The 21,122-nt window shown below is 40.4% G+C and overlaps 2 protein-coding genes across 6 annotated transcripts in view; both read left to right on the top strand.

Annotated features, from left to right (window-relative positions):
* The window catches only part of SPATA18 (spermatogenesis associated 18), a 41,183-nt gene extending 37,298 nt beyond the window's left edge, over positions 1-3,885 (top strand). For 4 of the 5 annotated variants that reach the window (XM_062213068.1, XM_062213065.1, XM_062213066.1 and 1 more), the window contains 2 exons: positions 1,010-1,055; positions 1,337-3,885. In XM_062213068.1, the coding sequence (XP_062069052.1) occupies positions 1,010-1,055; positions 1,337-1,344 (54 nt within the window). In that variant the 3' untranslated portion in view covers positions 1,345-3,885. Of the gene's footprint in view, positions 1-1,009; positions 1,056-1,336 lie in introns of those variants that run through there. The other variant, XR_009868189.1, reaches the window with a different exon arrangement.
* A 6,134-nt stretch (positions 3,886-10,019) lies between these two features.
* Positions 10,020-15,292, top strand: DEFB108B (defensin beta 108B). Its single transcript, XM_062213164.1, has 2 exons — positions 10,020-10,077; positions 15,129-15,292. The coding sequence occupies exons 1-2, from the start codon at positions 10,020-10,022 to the stop codon at positions 15,290-15,292; spliced, it is 222 nt and encodes a 73-aa protein (XP_062069148.1).
* The last annotated feature ends 5,830 nt before the right edge of the window (positions 15,293-21,122 follow it).

Below are 21,122 nucleotides of genomic sequence, written 5' to 3'. Positions count from 1 at the left end.
GTATATTCTCAGAGGTAAGACAGGTTCCATATTTCTCTTTTCCTTTTCTTTTTTTAAAATATTTATTTGAAAGTCAGAGTTACAGAGAGAGAGGAGAGGCAGAAAGAGAAAGAAAGAGAGGTCTTCCATCCGATGGTTCACTCCTCAATTGGCCACAACAGCCGGAGCTGCACTGATCCGAAGCCAGGAGCCAGGAGCTTCTTCTGGGTCTCCCACGTGGGTGCAGGGGCCCAAGGACTTGTGCCATCTTCTACTGCTTTCCCAGGCCATAGCAGAGACCTGGATCGGAAGTGGAGCAATAGGGTCTCGAACCAGCACCCATATGGGATGCCAGCGCTTCAGGCCAGGGTGTTAACCCGCTGCACCACAGCGCTGGTCCCCATATTTCTCTTTTCATCATCCTCTCTCCCAGTGAAACTGGGTACACTGAAAAATATACTACACCTATTTTTGGTTAGTCTGGTCTGGGGGCTTCTTAAGGTCATGATTCATCCAGAACAGATTGCATCTTCATTAGCATCTGTGTACCTAAAGTGTTTGACAGCTCTGAGCAAGAAGGATGCTTGTGGCCAGTTATTTTTGAGCTGTAGCAGGCATAGTGACTGTGGTGCTTCTCATTTGGTGAAAGTAAAGGTGAGCCTTGAAAAATGGTTCTTTCCTGGCTGCCTGGGGACCTTACTAAGGCAGAATTTTGAACACATGGGATAATTTATGAAAATTGTCCACCACAGATTTAGCTCTAAGCAGTTAATTATTATTTTCTGCAAAGCACTTCATTCAATGTGAGCGCTCTTAGGCCATTGCACCAATTTTTAGTTAATAATATAATTTAAACCAAACTGAGTGCCCATTTACTTTAGCAAGTATTGAAGGAATCACAGTGGTTGACTTTAGGAAAAAAAAAATAGTTCTGAAGTACCTCAGAGCAACTCTTTAGATGGCTTTAGGAAAACGCATTTCCAAAGGATTCCCCCTTGTGTCATTCACATTTCATTTTTATATTTTCCAGCTATCTCGAAGTCGGAGCCCTTCTCCAATAAGATGTTCATTGCCAAGTAAGTGAGGTGGATGAGATGGATCGGGTTTTCTTTTGGTTCTCAGCATTGGGCACCCAAAGGAATGTTTGCCCTCTAGGAAGCATCCCTTCCCTGCACCCACACCTTGCATCCCTGGGCCCTTTTGCTCATTGCCCCTTAGTAGGTCTGTAGGAGGAGGTCCCAATTAGGAGGTTTTGTTGCTGTAAACCTAGCACAACTATTCACTTTTCATTTAAGTGTTTCCAAAAGCAAATCTAAGAAAGGAACCATAGTAACGAGCTATGTATCTTTCTCCCCAGGGTTTTGAAGCCACCAGAGGTGCTCCTTTGTCACAGCCCACCGTCACAGCTTCTCCAGTGTCTCCATCCATCTGCCTTGTCTGCCTCCGACCTCACTTATCTTAATGTGAAAAGGCAATTCTGTGTATCACTCCACACAGAGAGTTAAATGTTTTGGCTTAGCGTGTTGTAACTTTAGATACATTGCATTTTATTTGATTTTATAGATACAAATTTCATTAATTTCATAAAAACGATTGCATAGGTGTTTAGGAGCATATTCATTTGAAGCAAAGTCCACTCTGAAGGTTCAAGATGTCCATCCTGAAACACCAGGTTCTTTCAGAGCAACTCTGAACAAGTGTAGAAGGTCTCTGAGCCCAGAAGAAAGGACAGGTTGTTTGAGTTGACAGGTTGATCATAAGTACTATGATTTTGGGGATCAGCTTTTAACAGGAGACCAATACTGGCTATTTTGACTTCCTTTTAAGCTTTGGATGACAGCCCTACTCTCAGGCTGGGGAATCCCATGGGCAGCAGTGATTTACGGCTAAAGGCAGAAGAGAATGTAACTAGTTAGCTTGCCTCTCTGTTCTTAGACAGGGCCCAGGTTGAGTCCTTAATGTTGAAGCTCCTTGAGGGGATTTTCTTGCTTTGTAATTGTGCAGCAGCAATTGGATTAGAAGCAAGATTTTAGCTAAATGTTATTCTTGTTTATTTTCTGGAACTCTTTCATACTGTTGTAATGCAATTACCTGGGACATGCCCTTTACCTATTCTACCTACTTGTTTGCAAATCAGATCTCCTAGCAACTGAAATCCCTAACTCAAGACTGCAAATGAGGGGCTCCATTATTGACTTGAAATTGAGACCACATTCCTTGGTTTGTTCCCTGTCAAATGCACTTGAAAGTTCACATCCAAGATAAGCATATGAAGTGTTGCTTTCCTGCAACATTAGTACTCTTCTTGCTTTGCCTGTCACTTTTTTTTAAAGGGATTTTTTTGAGGATTTATTTTTATTTATTTGAAAGGCAGAGTCATAGAGAGAGACAGAGGTATCTTCCATCTGCTGGTTCACTCCCCAAATGGCTGCAGTGGCCAGAGCTGTGCCAGGCCAAAGCCAGGAGCCCAGAGCTGCTGCTTCTGGGTCCCCCACGTGGGTACAGAGGCCCAAGCACTTGGGCCATTGTCTGCTGCTTTCCCAGGCCATTAGTAGTGGAGCAGCCAGGTCTGGGACTTGAGCCCATCTGTGCCCAAATGGGATGTCAGTATTGTAGACGGTGGCTTAACCTCCTGTGCCACAATGCTGATCCTGTTTGTCACTTTCAAGCCAGTCTTAAACAAGCCTCACAAGTGACTGCTTTCTCCATAGGCCTTTCAGAAACTCCGAATTGGCCACAGCTCACTTTGCATAAGTACATTGCCAAAATCAGCACCTGATGCTTTTCAGGTGAAAAATTTTTGTCAAGATTTTGCCGCTGAGCTGAGGGATGGTGGGGACCTCCCCAGTTCTTGCCCCTTGAATCTAATGGTCACCAGCTCATTCTAAGGGGTGTGAGTTTAATCTTTCTCCTTCTGGGTGCGTTTATGTTGTCATCTATTGAGACTGGACAAAGTGTTGGAAGGAAGGCTTGATGCCTCAGTCGCTCCTAGTCCCAATTTGGCCTTTAGTTTGCTTTGTAGCTTTGATTAAGTTACTTCACTTCTCTTGAGCCCCAGTTTCATTGTGGAGTGAGAAGGTTGGATGAAATCAGTTGTTCTCTTAACCCTACCAGGCTCAATGCCTCCAATATTAAAATATTCTGAATTTCCTGAAATGGAAATCAAAATTAATATAATCTGTGAGCACATCTACATATAATTTTCAACGGTGAATACAGTACCATAATTATAACACTGAAGCAGAAAAGAAGGAAAGCAATTTTTAGGAAAATGTATTTCAAAGCCTTGAAAATAACCATGCTAGAAGATAAGATCAAGTTGTTAGATTCCTAAACCTGTGTCAAATCACCAGCCTCAAAGGCAGATCAGTGAGCGTTGTGTTGGCAACAGAAGACCACAGTATTAACACTGGATGTGCCTTTCCGAAATGGCAGCCAATTCTTGGTAGTATTTCAGACAAAAACAATCTCACAGGCTTGCCTTGATTTACACGGCAGTTGCATCCTGGAAAATTCAGCATGTATTAAAACCTCGTAACCATATTTTTCTGTGTTATATGTTAAAAGAGCTTATCTAAAATCTGACTCAGCAATGCAAGTGCCTACATATCAGATTTTTTTTCCCCCAGAGCCAAATGTACACCCTAATTTGGGAAGAGGTCACACATAGCTCAGTTTATTTGCTCTGTATCCTGCCTGGCCACTTGCCATTTCTCAAGTTTCTAAGTTGAACTTGGACTATCCAGGGAAAGCTGAATTGTGTGGAGTAAGTTTTGGAAACAGCCCGTAAGACCAAAAGAGGCTGACTTGTGCCTTAATCATTTGAAAAATGAAAAGCTTTTGTAAACTGGGTAATTGTTGGTCTGTATATTATTGGCCTAACATCTAACAATAAAGTCAAGAAAGATTGCTTTTGGAACTGTTGTTTCTTTGCAAGGAAGTGCTTTCCTCCCCAATTCCCAAGTTCAGTGATGCCCTCCCCCCAGGGCCAAAAATTAATGCAGTAAACCTTGTCTGTACCCTGCTCTGAGGTTGACTCTCGGGCTGCAAATCTGCTGCAGCTTAATTGCCAACATTATTTTATCCTAGTCACAGCCCAGTGTCATACTCAAAATGCTCTCTCTGAACATCGCTTTACCATCTTTGTGGAGGTTTCACTTACATTCTTTCAGTTGCTCCTCACTACAAATCTAGGTGTGTCTTCCACTTCATAGCTAAGGATTCCCTTCATTCAATACGCTACATGGGCTTCTTCCAGGCCCTTTTATTTCAGGGTAAGATCCTTTCCTGTTTCCTCTTGTTCTTCCGTACTATATAGCATCAGTTCTTTTGTTTACTGGGTTCTCATTTATCCACTCACACACCTGTTGAGTACTTGTTGAGTACCTTCCAGATGATAGTCATAGTATACATGACCATGGATGTGGAGGTAGACGTGGTTCTGGCTTTTATGAGTTTAATGTCATGTCCAGTTGCATTTCTTGGTAATTTGCCTGTCATAAAGAATAGATATGATAGAAGAAATTTCAAAAAATGGCGTTATAGAGGGAGTTTGCATTTTAAAAATTCAGGGCAAGTTGGCTGTGACTTATAGATTGTTACAAATATGTTATTTAAGATGTTAATAATAAAGGAAGCTGGGTGTGGGTGATGGGACCTCTTTGTAAAACTCCACGATTTTTGTTTTGTAAATTTGAAACTAATCCAAAGTAAAAGATTTAAAAAATGGAGACAGAGTATAACAAATTTAAAAGAGCAAATAGTATGTATCATTTGAATGGTTGAAGTAGATTAATTTATGAAGCAAATATCTCTACATAAAAAGTCTGTAAAAGGAAATAGCCAAAGAATCTTGTGTCATCCACAGGTGAATTCCTCCATCCTTTAACAAACATCTTTCGAGCCTCTCACGCTGTGCTCATTGAGTGGTGAGGGGGAGGACAGAAAGGACAGAAGGATGCTAACACCTTCCAGGGCCACGCTGTGTGCTCCTCCTGCTACATAGCCCTAAGTGACAGGGCAGTTTGAAGATCACTCTAATTTGTTCTTAGATACCCCAAAATTCTTCTTCACAAGGAAATGCCAATGTCATTCTATGGTTTGGATTGGGTGGAAAATTTCTTAACAGTATGGCTTAGAATAATTTCTTGTCTATAATTAAGGGTAAGGTGTCAGGGAGCGTTTAAGGAGCTAGAGTTATCCGCTGCCTTAGGTCATTGAAATATGAGCTCAGATGTGTCGTTGAAATACCAAAGAAATAAAGTGTATTATTGACCTTAATACCGTGAGTGAGCAGGATCCTTGGAAATAAAGCAGCAAATAATTTTCCTATTCCAAAATGAAATGTGATGGGACAATTTCACAATTAAAAACTGCCCACTGGGTGTCAGCATGGTCACCTGCCATCACTGACAACTGCTTACCAAAACTAGACAGCTATTTCAGTTTTCTATTGATTGGGCAACAAATGAACATGATAAGGGATATGTTACTGGTTTATTTCAGTATATCTGAAGCCTTAATTTTAGTGATATGATTGAAATAATGTAATGAGATGTGACCTAAAATATATTTCAAAAGGGCTGTTCAGTAATTGGACACGTGTGAGAAGATCTTAGTGTCATTGGATGAGTCAGACCCTGTGGGAATTGGTTTCTGGTGTTGGGATGCTGGGGCTCAGGCATTTTATTTGTCTCCTGTTTACTCCTGTCTTTTAGAGTTGGTGGACGTTTCAGAGCCATGGCTTTAGAATAGTAGGTTGGCCCAGCTCTCTGGGTCACTAGCTTGCAGTTATAATGGAAAAATGTTATTTGTTCACTCCCCATTCATGCATTTAAGAAGCATTGGTGCTTTGTTAAATGATGTTCCATGCACCATGTGAGGCCCAGGAGATGCATCGGTGAGCAAGACTTCCAGCTGTGGAGAAAATGCTCCCAGCTCTCCGCAGCAGTGTGCACCCCTGAAAAGGGGACTCTGACTGGTAATTTCCTGTAGTTTGGGAGCTAATAGGAAGTGTCTCCAAAAAGTTCATGGAAAACTGCATATTAGGAAAAACCGCATGGATTTCAAAATTTTCACATAGAAATAAACAGTGCTAAATTCCATTTCCCCATGACCGTTTTGAAGTCCCCTCCTAGTAAGTCCATAAGGTTGATAGTGTGTTGAGTCTGGGTTTTCCCTGGCACTGTCACCTGGAAACCCAAACTTAGCAGCATGTGATAACTCAGTCAGGGCTCTAACAGGAGGTTTTCCAGTTCATTGGAGCATACAGGGGAATAGCAGGTGCCTCTTGAAAGGTGTGAAGAGCCTGACAAGCAGGGTCCCAAGGCCTCTGCACTCACGCTGAGGAAGGAGGCAGGAATTTGAGTGTGGAGAATCTGTTTTCTACACAAGTCATTTGGAGGGCCCTCCCCCACAAAGTCCTCTACACCCACTCAGGCTTTATTGGCAAATTCTTGATGTTTCACTGTGAGAGCTTTACTCAGCCTGGAGACTCATTTGAAGGAAGTTAGAATGCAAATGCACACATCTTGGAGCCGTGACTGCATAGTATCAGGGCTGGTTGGGGTCCTTTCTAAAAAGTCATTTGGAGAGTGGGAGCAATGTCAGACTCTCGGGGCCCTCACTATGGGATAACAGTTGGCAGGCTGTGTAATGGAAAGCTCTAGGAAACCCAGGTCTCACCTATTCCACTGCTGCATGTTGGGCTGAACAGTCTTACTGGCCAGCAAGAGAGCTCTGTGTCTTTTTTTTTTTTTTTTTTCTAGATAGGCATAGTGAGAGAGAGAGAGAGACAGAGAGAAAGGTCTTCCCTTCCATTGGTTCACTCCCCTAAATGGCTGCTACAGCCGCGCTGTGCCGTTCCGAAGCCAGGAGCCAGGTGCTTCCTCCTGGTCTCCCACGTGGGTGCAGGGCCCAAGCACTTGGGCCATCCTCCACTGCCTTCGCGGGCCACAGCAGAGAGCTGGACTGGAAGAGGAGCAACCGGGACAGAATCCGGCGCCCCAACCAGGACTAGAACCAGGCTGCCGGTGCTGCAGGTGGAGGATTAGCCAAGTGAGCTGCAATGCCGGCCTAGAGAGAGCAAGCTCTGTCTTTCTAAGGCAACTTCATCTTAGAAGGGTTACCTTTGATCCAAGATCTCTTTGTGTTCATCCTGTATCCTGATGCGTCTGACACCCCTTTGCTACACATTGCCGGCCTTCATGGGATGTGACCAACTTCTTGACCTTTCTTGGGTTGATGTGAAATTGCCTAACTGAAAAATGTAAAACCTCCTGTTTTTCTTTGATCGGAGAAATTGCTTTTCATATCCTAATGTTCAAAAGTCAGTTCTAAAAAGCTCCAGGAAAGAGCCAAATACAACCCAACTTGAGCACAACAGCATTTGGAATTTGTGGGCTAATAGAGAAGCTTTGGTAGAAATGATTTTTCTTAATGTTTTCCTTAATAAATTCAGCTTTTCTTCACTGAATGCCAAAGGTAGTAATGTAATAAAAAATGACATTGGTTATTGGAAACCAAAGGTGTAAAATTTCCTTGGATGACGTCTTCCCCCCAACCAGCTTGATCCACAATTGGAGGAAATTCTAGGGACATAAATCAATTCCAATCTGATGGTATTAGCATCTCTCGTTCATTTAACCCTAGAAGTTTCCCTGAGAAATAGATAGAGGTAGCCACAAGATGGCAGTGTTGCTTAGGAAGCGGGAGGATACAAAGTCAGTAATGCGTCAAATCGGGGAATCCTCAAATACCATCTGTTACACTATCCCTGGTTTGACTGTTTTCCATAAATTCAAATAATTTGATGGAGGATGTCTATACACAAAATACCAACAGCATGACAGCAAATATGAAGTATTAATAACTAGGTCACTGTGCTTAATAAAAGGATTTAAGCATTTGATCCTGACTAAGGCTCAGGGGGCAATTAATCTCCTAGCAAAAAAAAAAAAATAATAATAATAATTAAAAATATTCCTAAGCAATTTAACACAATCATCGTGTCAACTTAGAGTTCTTACTGAGATATAATGCAATTTGTTAATGTAAAGCCAACACAAAACACACCAAACACCGGAGTTAAAGCAGACCAGAGGAAACCTTTAAGAGGATGCAAGTCAAGGGGGTGCTCAGTCCCATCGCTAATCTTTGGTGGCCTAAGCTGGAAGTCTATAGTCACAGGCATGTTCTGATAGTGGTTTTCTGTGAGGTGGACAATGCCCTTGAGGAAAGCTACGTCCTCACTTTAAAACTTTCTCTCCCTTTGTTTGGTCTGTAAAGGAGGTTTTACTTGTTTACTGTGCCCATGGCAAAGTAAGTCTAACTGTGAAATTATAATTTAAGCTCTCTTTTTGGGTATACTATTATTACAGAAAATGTTAGCCATTCCTTTTATAAGGTCTAAAGGTCAAACTACATACTGGAGAGTCCTTGAGAGTAGAATCAATTTCCTATCTTGAAGAGAATAGAGAAAGGAGGCAACAAGTCAGGTTTCCCAGATCGCTTACTGACAATAACTTAATATCAAATGAAAACTTAGCAAACAGTTTTAACTGTTAAATAACAACTTATTAAAACACATACCAGAAGGTCCAATGCCTTCTATAAATTTTAAGATAACACATGCACTTAAGATAACACATACATGATAGAACAATAAACAGTTTCAGTAATAGCTTCTTAAAATCTTTAACTGTTTTGTTAGATTACCAATTGGTTCAAATTAATTTTTGCTCTTAGTAACCTCGATTAACCAACTAATAATGGTTCTTTAAAATATTGGTAGGTTAAAAAGTAGAAAGGTGGGGTTCTATGTTTCCTTGCCATTCTCTCCCAACCTTTTCCTTTTCTGCTGCAGGAAATTCAGACATTGTGAGCAGGTACTCATCTAGACCAAAGTTGGCCCTCTCCTAGTGTTGCAAAGCGGAGAGTGGAAGGAGCCAGTGTTAGTTCTTGATAATGTAGAAACAAATTTAAATGAAAGGAAAACAAACTGCTACTGCTGCTGTCATTCAAATTGTTTGTACACTGGTATAACTAAGAAGGTTTATATTGTTTGACACGGAGGGTGAACCAACGGCAAAAGGAAGACCTTTCTCTCTGTCTCTCTCTCACTGTCCACTCTGTCTGTCAAAAATAAAAAAATAAAAATAAAAAAAAAATTCTTGTTCAGTTTAAAAAATAATAAAATGTCATGGAATGGGGCTAAGTATGTTGTAAAATTGGCTTAATGCATGGTAACAATTGAGAGTTTCCTGAGCTGGATCTAATTATATATATATATATTCCTTATGTATATATTATAATATATATATTCCTTATAATATTCCATATAATATATATATTCTTTATGTATATATTTAAGGAAGAAAAACTTCCTGCCTATATCCAGACCTAGTTGCTAGCAAATCTAGAGTTAGAACTCAAAGGCAGACTTCCTACCTGTTCTGCATTGTTCCACCTGATCACTTGATGAGAAGGATTTGAGAATAAATGACCAGTGCTTCATTTCCTTCCTTACCTCTGAAGAATACCATTTGGTTCTAGCAAGCAAGAAGCTCACCCATTCACAGCGAGATAAGCACCATACCATAAGCAAAACACTGTGGCAGTTCAGACTAGGAGTGAGCAGGGTGATTAATTATCAGCAGGGTGAATTATCAATAGTCACTTACTAGATATCTAGCCACTAACCAACTTATTTCCCAACATAGCCTAATTCATTTTTAACTTCATAAGCTTTAATCTGTTGCCAAAAGGTCGGCAGTTTATGTTCCTATTTAACCAGGTTTCCTGGTCAAAACTGTGCAGCCACATCCTTCTAATGGACTGAGTGTTCAACAAAACAAGAACGCTCAGTCTTCCCACAGAGGTCCTCCTGCAAATATAGAAGACTGCTGTCCATGGATACCCCTAATGAGATACAGAAGGAAACTTATTATCCAAAGACATTCCACTGATGCTGGACCGCCAGGACGGACGGAAGTTTTCTCCGCCTCCTGGAAATGAAGCCACGCGTTCTTCTTTCTTCAGCCATGAGAACAGCTGCCCTCCTCTTCACCATCCTCTTCTTTATGAGCCAAGTTCTGCCAGGTAACAAAATAAACTTTGTAGAAGCTTTGGTAGGAGTAGAGTGCCTGAGACCTTAGGGGACCCAATATTCAAAGCAAAATCACCGTCACCTGTGCCCTGAAAAGGGGGTCTAATGAGAAACCTGGGAGACCTACCTATATAGGCTGTGAGACTGCAGCCACCTGGCTCATTAGTTCTCCATAGCAGCTGTCATTTAGATGAAATGAAGCCAATGATGTTTCAAGTGCTTGAAACCCTCATTACTACATCAGTAAGTGTGAATTTAATTAGGCATCTTTATTAACAGTTTCTAAACTCAGTAACAAAAATATAGGCATTATGCTACTAAATCGTGGTTTCCAAAATTCCTCTAGCCACTGTTATCCTAAGACATCGGTGTAAGAGCTGTGCCAAATCTACAGTGAGGCAGGTGAAAGGACTGGGTGGGGAAATCTCCTTGAAAGGACTGCCGGAGACTTAAGAAACATCCAACACATCACCCTCAAAACTGCTGGCCCTTCGAGCTTGACTCTGTCCTTTAAGGCTCCATCCCAACCCCTAAATATACCTCTTCCCATTCATGTCTTGTCTGACCAAGTAGAACTAAAGCACAGGCACCAGAGATGATCCCGCAATACAGTATCCTCCTGCATTCAGCATAAACACATGAATCGTAAGGATAAGTCACCTTCTCAGATGTACTTCCTTTACCAAAAGAAGTGACCAGACAATCAACATAGATCAGGAAATTTCCTAGAACTCCTGAACGTGTAGATCTATGGAAGAATAAGAAATTACTGTTCTACATCAAGTAGCATATTTTGTCTTTTCCTGAGAATTTAGGACCTTAAGAGCTGGTAAGAGTAGGACAGTGGTCATAGGCGTATGGCAATGTGGAGAATTCTTTGATATTTTCAGGAACTCTTGATTTTTTGTTATATTTGTAGAAAGGCACTTTCCTATCTACGCCTGTGTTTTGAGGGACTGCACAGTACTACAGGTTTAGGGGATGAGGATAGACTGTGAGGAAATTCCAGTGTTTTTTCAGGAAAACAATCTGAAAGAAGCACAATGGAGAGACTGAAGTGGGAGAGGGAAGTGAAGTTGAATACCAGTTCAGTTTATTAGATATTTATTGACCATCCACTGTTTGTTGGGCCCTTTCTAGGAAGCAGGTGTACAAAGAACAAACCCTACAAATGCCCCTTGACTCCTCAAAACGCATGGGCCACTTTGCTGAACAGTCTATGGAAAAGTCAGTAATTCCCTAAAATCGAGCATTGCCATGAGATGAAGGAGATACTTCATTGGTGAGAGCTATGAAATACATAACACCTGATCAAAAGACAACTGAAAGCCAAAAGTAACAGAGTTAGAAAGCCTAGGCACTAAGCCTCAAGGGAGATGGTTATGGGTGCAAGCTGTGAAAGGAAAATCATGAGATACGTTTAGCACAAAGAGTGAGCTGTTGGTCCAAGGTTTTCATCTGCACCTTTCCTTTGGTAATTGTGTGTGTGTGTGTGCGTTTGCATGTGTATGAAGTATGTATTATATCCCATACTCCACATGGGTTTAAGAATGCATGACAGGCTGGTTTGTAACTGTATCCCCATGGTTGTGGTCAAGCTACTGCATCGTGTGACGTCACCATTGTGAAGAACGGATGTATTAGAGAGTCACTGAACATCTCATAAATCACCCTGAAAAGGTTTTCTTTTTTGGAAAGGAAGAATAAATATTTTTAAACACATAAAAATATTTTTAATAAAAGAGTTAGCCTTGTTGCAACGAGCAGAGAAGCTATGACAGCTGCAGATAGTGTACTACAAAATCATTCAATGAAAAGACTTGAGCCGGCGCCGTGGCTCAACAGGCTAATCCTCCGCCTTGCGGCGCTGGCACACCGGGTTCTAGTCCCGGTCGGGGCACCGATCCTGTCCCGGTTGCCCCTCTTCCAGGCCAGCTCTCTGCTGTGGCCAGGGAGTGCAGTGGAGGATGGCCCAAGTGCTTGGGCCCTGCACCCCATGGGAGACCAGGAGAAGCACCTGGCTCCTGCCATCGGAACAGCGCGGTGCGCCGGCCGCAGCGCGCTACCGCGGCGGCCATTGGAGGGTGAACCAACGGCAAAGGAAGACCTTTCTCTCTGTCTCTCTCTCTCTCTCACTGTCCACTCTGCCTGTCAAAAATAAAAAAAATAAAAAAAAAAAGACTTGAAAGAGTATTAAAGATGACTTAGTCCATTTTTGTATTTTATAGAGAAAAAAAAATTAAGACCCAGAAAAAGTGAATGCCTCTCCCAAGGAGAAAGAGTGAGTTAAATATAACAGTAATGGCTTTGTCTTTACTTTTTGGATTTATATTCTACTGTAGTGTCTATTGTGCTGCCTCCTTTCTATTACTCTCCGAGGACTGGGTAAAAGTGAAACCGTATCTAATCATACAAACTTGGGAGTACACAAAATGGTGACTTTAACTTAAAAGATAATTGTCAGTCAGGCGTTGCTAAAGACCCATCTGATTAGTAAAGGCCCATTTGATTACTGAACAGTCACCCTTAGTAAACATAAAAGTGTGATGAGCAAAACCTATTAAACTATTTTAAAATACATACTGAGCATCCACATCCCTGGAAAATGAATGCTTTTCACCAAGTTTTAAAACTTTCCAATCTGGAAAATCTAACTCATTTTTATGTTTTCACTACCACTCAAAGAAAGAGATAAAGTAACTTAGTGGGAGAGCAGAGGCAAAAGCCAAACGGAATCAAATGAAACTACAGAAGAAAACAGGACACTAACATAGAAACAAGTCTGCCTGAAAGATGAGGTCCTTCTGACTGCCTTTTGGTGGACATTGCAGATTTTTTTGGAGGGAAGCTGGAGGGGACGGTGCAGAGTAGAAGATACAAGGAGGGGGCAGGAGGAGAAAGCAAAATGGAGTTAGGACACAAGCTTTAGCTTGTCCCTATCACCTCCTTCACTAGATCACTAGGTGTCTTGGGCAAGTTGCTTCATTTCCCTCCACCTCATTTTCTCATCTATTAGGCAAATGATTAGATAAGATAAACCATGATGTTCAATGCAACTCTCACTTTTGTTTCTAAAGCAAACAGAAATAACAGTGTGCCCACAATGTGTGATGTACAAGGCTCACTAGCAAAGAACTTTAAAAAAATACCCTTAATGTGACTTGAATTCTTACAAATGAGCAATGACATGTTAGAGTTTTACAAAGCTCTCTTATGATTTGAAAACTTAGTGCTCAACATAGCCAACTGCAGCAAAATATCACACATAATTAATTCCAAGACATGTGAACTGAGAGTAACAACCTATTTCCGTACAAGCGTGTTAAAGGATGAAAATCTTAACTAATAATTGCACAATCATTTACTGGATACCTATTATATACTAATACATGAATTGAATTCTGGCAATTGTGTGTGTGTGCATGTATGTGTGTACATACAGAGAAGAATAAGATGCAATTCTTGCCCTCAAGGAATTTATCACCAAGAAGTGAAGAGGGGTGAGGAAGTGACAACCATACCAGAATGAGAAAAGTTCTATGACAGAGGGATGTTCAAGAGTGGCTTGTCACACATCATGGCCACATGTCAGTTCACCTTCTGTAATACACTAATCTCAGAGAACCCTTCTAGCTGCAATAAGCCAATTTTAGCCCAAGGTAAATGGGGCCTATGTACAAATAGTAGTCAACTAGTTACAGATAAGAGATATAAAGCCCAAGGATCCACTTGACACTTAGAATGATTATTGATTTAAACAAAATTATTCCCTTAAAATTATTTATCAACTAGCATTTTAGGTAGAACTATGATGTCTCATATTTGGTCATTACATCCATTACATTACTAATTATTTTATGTATATTGAAAATTCAATTTAACACATTTGGATTTCAGTTCAATGTAATTTTGGCATTTTTAAAATAATAAATAATAAACATCCTATATTGATTTGAAGCTATTCAGTAATTGACCTTTGTATTCCAGAACAAAGAGACTATAAGTGCTGGTTTTGATACCTCTCTTGCTGTCCGTGAAGAGTTCAAGAAGTTGTCATGGAAAAGGGGTGTTCTGTTTCATTATGAGACTGCTCAGTATTAAACCACTTTTGAGACAGGGCTCCTCAATGTGTGTGGCCCATATGCAGAACAGTAATATTTTATGACATAAATAAAATGCTATTCAATATTTTAAACAAGTGTATTTGTTCAACACTTAAGAGGAACTTGAATGTTTCACACTTAATGTATGCAGTGGTATCTGGAACAAGATTGCAACCTCAGAGACTAGTGCCAGAGAGATGAGGAGTAAGAGAAGGGAGTAAGAGGATGTAACAAATACTGACATATTGGCTTATAAAGTATATATGAATACTGTTTCCTTCTTCAGAAAAACATTTTGCCTCCCAATTCCCTTGAAAACTATTATCTTTTAGATATATAGTTGAATTCCACTTTTCAAAGATACATATGTAAAATAATATATCATAAATGAAGGATTCTCAAAATATTCATGGAAAATGTGTTATGAAAAACTATGGTTTTCAATTTTTTGTACCAGAATCAAGTTATCTTTTAGGTTCATTTTTCCATGAAGTTTTTGAAGCCCCCTCATATATTCGTGCACACATGCACTCATCTACGTATCTGTCTATCAGGGACATATTTTTTCTCTCTAAATAGAAACGATCTTCTACTCCAGGAAAATCAGCAGTAAAAGCTATGATGTCAAAAAGTTCTGTGTCATCAGTTTAGCAGACAAGAAGGCGTAAGATGACAAGTGGACTGTGCCTGCTCTAGAACTTCCAAAGTGGGGAGAACTATTCAGCTCCAGCCTTTTGTTATTTAAGGGCACCCAATTTCAAGAATGCCCCAAATCCAAGTTTTGCGTGACATCTGATTTTAAAGAGTTATCTTTAAAAAATCAAATAACAACAAAAACTCACACAACATTGTCTCCTGCCAATGTCCTCCCTCCCCATATGATTCAATTAAACCTTCAGGGACACTAATGAATGATTACAATCACCCACTTCCATGTGCAGTCAGAGGCAACCTCAAGGAGATCTGTGAGCGCCCAAATGGCTCCTGCCGAAGATACTGCATCCAAACGGAAATCCACGTTGGGAGATGCTTAAATAACAGACCTTGCTGCTTGCCCCTGGGGAAACAGCCAAGAATCAAGAGTACAACAACCAGGAAGAAATGAAGTCATTAGATATTCATTCTCTGTCTCCCTCCCTCGCTCCCCCTCTCCTTCTCTCCCCTCTCCCTCTTCTCCTTCTTCCTCTTTCCCCACTTCTCTGTATTTCTGTCTCTAACTCTATCGCCTATCTTTTTTTTTTCCCCAGAGAGAGCCTTAATTCCATTTTAAGAAATAAAGCAAAACCAGCAAACACAAAACCCATTTTAAACACTTATATTTATTATCACTCGATTCCAGTTTGGTTCTCCATACATTTCATCCTTCTATGTGACCTGGAGGAATGCTTGGCTGAAACGGACTTTGGGTGACGCGAGGGAATTTTACCGTGTTTGTCTGGCACTGCAGGCCTCCATCCTTCCTCTGGGGAGATGACTCCTATTCCCTAACTACTGTGTAGTGAAGAGGCATTCCTTCCTTTCTGGCACAATTGTGGGGTCTCCCGCCCTGTAAAAGGGCAGTGCACAATCCAATTTCATATCAGACTTTGCCAGAAATCTGTCTCCCTTTTGCACTCGGGTAATCACACTGGGTCCAACCAGGATAGTTCAAGGTCATTTCCCTATTTTAAGTCCAGCTCATTAGCAGCCTTAATTCCACCTGCAACCCAATTCCCCTTTGCCATAAAAGGTGGCCTATTAATGGGTTCCCTTGGTGAGAGTATGGACAGATTTGGCTGGAGAGAGAGGGGGCACTAGTCTGCCCTCCCACGTGCACTGAGTGTTTTTCACACACATCACCAATTTGTTTGACTTTGACACAGTCTTAGCTGTTTTGTGTAGAGACTTGCATCAACAGAGTTCTTTTGTGTGTAAAGTTGTGGACAACAGTGTAGAAATCAAGGTACTTAAGGATATAATAATTGGCATTTACTGTCCACTATTGCCTGATATGGCCAAATATGTAGCACAAGATTTTGTAGCACAAAATGCTAATTTGTGCTACATGGATGACTTGAAATCTCAGACAGTTCAAAACATTGCATTCAAAATCTCAGAGACTCAGCCACTCAACTCTTGCTGAAGTGCCAAATTTTCCTTGGTGTTATTCTTCAAGTTAGAGCTCCAACTAAGCTTTAAATGTATTTTTGCAATGCATATTATTTATTCCTTGAGTTAAGCATCTGTCTGGAAGAGAAAAAGTTGGACAATGTATTAGGTAGCTTTTTATTATTCTAACAAAATACTTGAGGTGAGTTACTTTATAAAGAGAAGAGTTTTATTTTTGGCTCACAGTTCTGGAGGTCCAAGGTCCAAACACAATGGTACAGGCTCTTGTGAGGGTTCCCCTGTGTCACAGTTGGGCAGGAGCGTGTGGAGAACTCTGTCTCTATGCTTTCTGTCCCTCTCCTTATAAAGCCACTGGATTTCAATTGTGGGGGCCCTACCTTAACGACCTAATCTAACCTCATCACTTCCCACAGGCTCCACCTCCAAACAGCAATACTGGATTACGTTTCCAACCTCTGAGCATCATTAACGTAAGACTCTGGAAATGAGCTCTTGTGTGAGTTCAAGGGGACAAATCATATTAAAATGATAGCAAACAAGTATATGAAAATTCTCACAGTGAATTTTATCCTTGCCTTATTATCATGGCCTTTCTTTCTGAGTTCTTGAAGTAATTTACACACAGTTCCATAAAGTTTCCTTTGACTATCTCTTTATTTCTTCAGGATTTTTATTTTGTTTGAACTAGACCTCTTTATTTTGCACAAGAATCGCGTCTCAAATTACCTATACCTCATCATCACAAGTATTAACCCATTAATCAATAACTGATTCATAGTATTTGGTGTTAACCTATATTTGCTATTTTCTTCCCACTTTTATTTATATTTTGTCCTTTTCTACTTAAGCACTTGAGAAAACCTTAAATCATTGCCTAAATTGGTAGGGCAGAGGCTAAAGGCAACATGTAAGCCATCCTTGGTTTATATTCAACAAAACCTAAGCACTCTGGATAACTTAGTATAGCACAGAAGAAATGAAAGAGGAAATGTCATTTAAGTATTTAGGAAAAAAATTTTCATGGAAGAGGTAGTTAAAATGATTGTCCTGTTCCGCAAACCAGAAATAAGATCTTTCTTTCCTGGCATGGATGAGGAGAGAGAAAAGCTTAGAGATGCTGCATTAGTGAGACACAGACTCTGCATCCCGGAGTTAGCACCAGCAGATGTTAACACATGGAATAAGTAGTCCTAGAGAACTACAAGAAGCCTCGTAAATGCTGCTCTGTCTCAAGAACAATCACAGCTATTTCTTACAAAGTAATTGCTATCCGCCAGATAATGCATAATATATACCAAATATCATAATATACACCAGATAATACATAACAATAATGTATTCAGGTAAGTTAATGCTGTAGCTACCTGCATTCTTATAGATAAGGGCACTGAAATATATACAGATTAAGTAAATTGCTGAAGGCCACTCAGCAAACAAATGATAAAGCTTGGATTTAAACCCAGAGAGACTTTGTCTTGACCATTCAATATCACTGCCTTTCAAATTAGCATAAACCTAGTAAGGAGAGAGAAACCATGCTAATTTGAATAGGTAAAGCTTCCTCCAAAGAATTACTAATTATGGGGCCAGCACTGTGGCACAGCAGGTAAAGCTGCCACCTGAAACGCCATGATCCTGTATGGGCATGGGTTTGTGTCCTGGCTGCTCTGCTTCCAATCCAGCTCCCTGCTAAACATGGCCTGGGAAAAGTAGCAGAAGATGGCTCGAACGTTTGGCCCCCTGCCACCCACGTAGGAGACCTGGATGAAGCTCCTGGCTCCTGGCTTCAGCTTGGCCCAGCACTGGCCATTGCAGCATCTAGGGAGTGAACCAGTGGATGCAGGATCAATCTTTCTCTCTCCCCCAATCCCTGTAACATGGACTTTCAAATAAACAACTTTTTTTAAAAAAAGTTATTTATTTAAAAAAATTACTCATTATAATTGCCATTGAAATAAAGGATTAGTAAGAAATAAAAAGAATTCTGAAGAATACAGGATTTGCAGATATAAGGAGTTAATGCCTATGGCTGAGACAGAGCATCCAAGGAACAGTATTGACTTCTCACCAACCCCGAAGGCCAAATTTAAGGCCTGGTTGGAGAGGGCACAGATGTGCCTTATTAGATGGCAAAAGAGCTTCTGTGGCATTGCACCAGTGTAACCCAGGTGTGGCCAGACAACTACTATCCAGCAGATCAGGAAAAATTGGTTATATGGAGGTGTGGCATTAGAATCCTGTCTTTTGCAACAAAATGGATACAACTGGAAACCAATATGCTTAGTGAAATAAGCCAGTCCCAAGACAAATATCATGTTTTCTCTGATATGCAGTAGTTAATATAGACTACAAAAAATGTATAGAAACAAAACGGACATCTTGATATTTGATTGTCGTTTTTAGCCCTTGTTTACACTCCTGTGGAACTGTGGTCTTCCTATTTTTTTTTTAACTTGTTGAATATTATGGTTGGTAGCACATTAATCCTGTGATTATAGAGTGGACTAAAATTATGTTTTTGCAAAATTAAAAAAAAGAAAGGAAAGAAGTAAGGGGATTCAGGGAGGGAAAGAAGGAGGGAGGAGAATATGGTTATCTTCTTAGAATTGTACCCATAAAATGCATGACATAAATGCATGTTCTCTTTATATTAATAAAAATTATACAAATAATCAGTCCACTGTAAGCCTATCACATACAACAGGCCTCTGGGCGCTGACTTCCAGGCACTGCAGGAAGTGAGAAGCAGAGAATCTGGGTTCACTGCCGGAGTTGGGTGCTGGGGAAGCTGCATCTCCTGCGGCAGCCAGACCGACCGTGAAGAAACCGTGCATACTGCAGGGCACTGGGGAGCAAGTGCACTGCTTCAAGAAGCAAGTGCTTTCCCTCCTGCACTGTTGTTCCACTGCCTCTCACTTGGCAAAATTTACGATTGTAAATGCTGGAAAAGAAAAAAATATTTAAAGGACCCAGACCCACTTCCACAGAGTAGGCCAAAAGGTGAATTCAGAGTTAAGTAGCCAAGCCTACTGCTTTTACTATGCAGCTTGGATATGTACTTTAGTAAATATACTAATTCCAATGCAGAAGGAAGCAATATTTCTACCTAACAAGATGCTATGTTTTCTTACAACTGTATTTCTCACCCTTTCTCCCAAATTAGGAGACTCAAAGCTGTTATAGTTACTATTGAGATTATCATTAATATTTGTATTAATCATGCCTTAAATTTAGTCCCAATTTCCTTAAATGTTACCACTAACAGGCTGCAAAATAAAGTTAATACCCAATCATTTATAAAGTCAAAAATGAAAAATTAAAAAATGCTTGGTACATACAAACAAACATAGATCACAAACAGCAAACATGCAAAGCTACCATTGTCTTAGTTGGTATAATTGAAAGCTTTCACAAACAACTTTCTGTGGAACCCAAAAATACCAGTATCTGTCCAGTTGCAGAGTGAAGGTTACCATATTTAATAACTATGGTAGGGGCCAGCACTGTGGTGCAGTGGGTTAATGCCCTGGCCTGAAGCGCTGGCATCTCATATGGGTGCTGATTCAAGACCCGGCTGCTCTACTTCTGAACCAGCTATCTGCTATGACCTGGGAAAGCAGTAGAAGATGGCCCAAGTGCTTGGGCCCCTGTACCCACGTGGGAGAACTGGAAGAGGCTCCTGACTGCTGGCTTCGGATTGACACAGCTCTGGCTGTTGTGGCCAATTGGGGAGTGAACCATCATATGGAAGACCTCTCTCTCTCTCTGCCTCTCCCTATGTAACTCTTTCAAATAAATAAATCTTTAAAAAACAAAAAAAGAAAAAAATCTATGGTAACCTATATAAGGTCTAATATCTTTATTAGAACACCTGTTTCATATCTTCTTCATCCTCAACCAAATTTCAATTAGTTGAGGTTATTTACCTGGCAAAGTGAGTCAAAACTTTATTCCCAAAGTTGTCTGTATTCTTAGTCATCTAATCTTTTTTTGTTAGCTTGAACACTCAACTGTGATGTATGTATTTCCTACAATGTCCAAAAAGATCTCTCAAGTATTGTGCCTGTTCATTGTGGTAAATGGTATGGGACTCACCTTAACTTTGGAAGGGATATCATAACATACATGGCATCACTGAACTTCCAGAAACTCCACTGAAGTAATGAGTACCTGAGTATTTGTGGTCTAGCCTTCCTGCTGTAGTCCTATTGTATGTCTTAGCAGGTACTCATATCATGTCTTACATACATCTTGTCAAGGTGTCTGAGTCATTACTTCTTACTAGTTAACAGCCCCAATTAGCAAAATTTGTCAGTGTAGTCAAGCAGTATGGTATTTTGTGGAATAGCAAGAGGATCACAATTTCTGTGAATTTTATTAATACAGAATGAAGGCAAATTGATGTAATTCCAAAGTAACATGGTGAAAGTGCACCACTGACCCTTCCAGATAAAATCCCCAGTGGTCCTTGAAAAGTGTAGGCAGAAAAAGGAATTAGGTCAATAGCTGCAAGCCAACTTCCAGGGACCTGTGTTGATTTATTTCACTAAAGACTGTGTATCTGGGACAGCAACTGAGTTATCCCTTGATTATATTTATAATCATCCACATTTTAAAAAGTCCATCTGACTTCTTCTGCCCAGGCCAAATTGTTAAGTTAAACGGCAATATATTAGATATCACCATTCTGCTTCTTTCACATCTTTTTTTGTGGTCTGAGCATCTGAATTATCCCAGGGCTTCTGCGTTATTTCTGATTCACAATCTTAGAATACAGTAGAAGTCTTAGAGAACTAAACTTATCCCTCCTACCATAATGGTCCTTA

The sequence above is a fragment of the Lepus europaeus genome, chromosome 16 (assembly GCF_033115175.1).
Source record: "Lepus europaeus isolate LE1 chromosome 16, mLepTim1.pri, whole genome shotgun sequence".
Classification (NCBI taxonomy): Eukaryota; Metazoa; Chordata; class Mammalia; order Lagomorpha; family Leporidae; genus Lepus; species Lepus europaeus.
The sequence above is the reverse complement of the archived record's forward strand: the minus strand, read 5'-3'. Positions and strand labels throughout refer to the sequence as shown.

Coding starts and splice junctions, on each gene's coding strand:
- DEFB108B (XM_062213164.1), top strand. CDS start 10,020: ATGAGAACAGCTGCCCTCCTCTTCACCATCCTCTTCTTTATGAGCCAA. Junction 10,078..15,128: donor TATGAGCCAAGTTCTGCCAG/GTAACAAAATAA, acceptor TTCCATGTGCAG/TCAGAGGCAACCTCAAGGAG.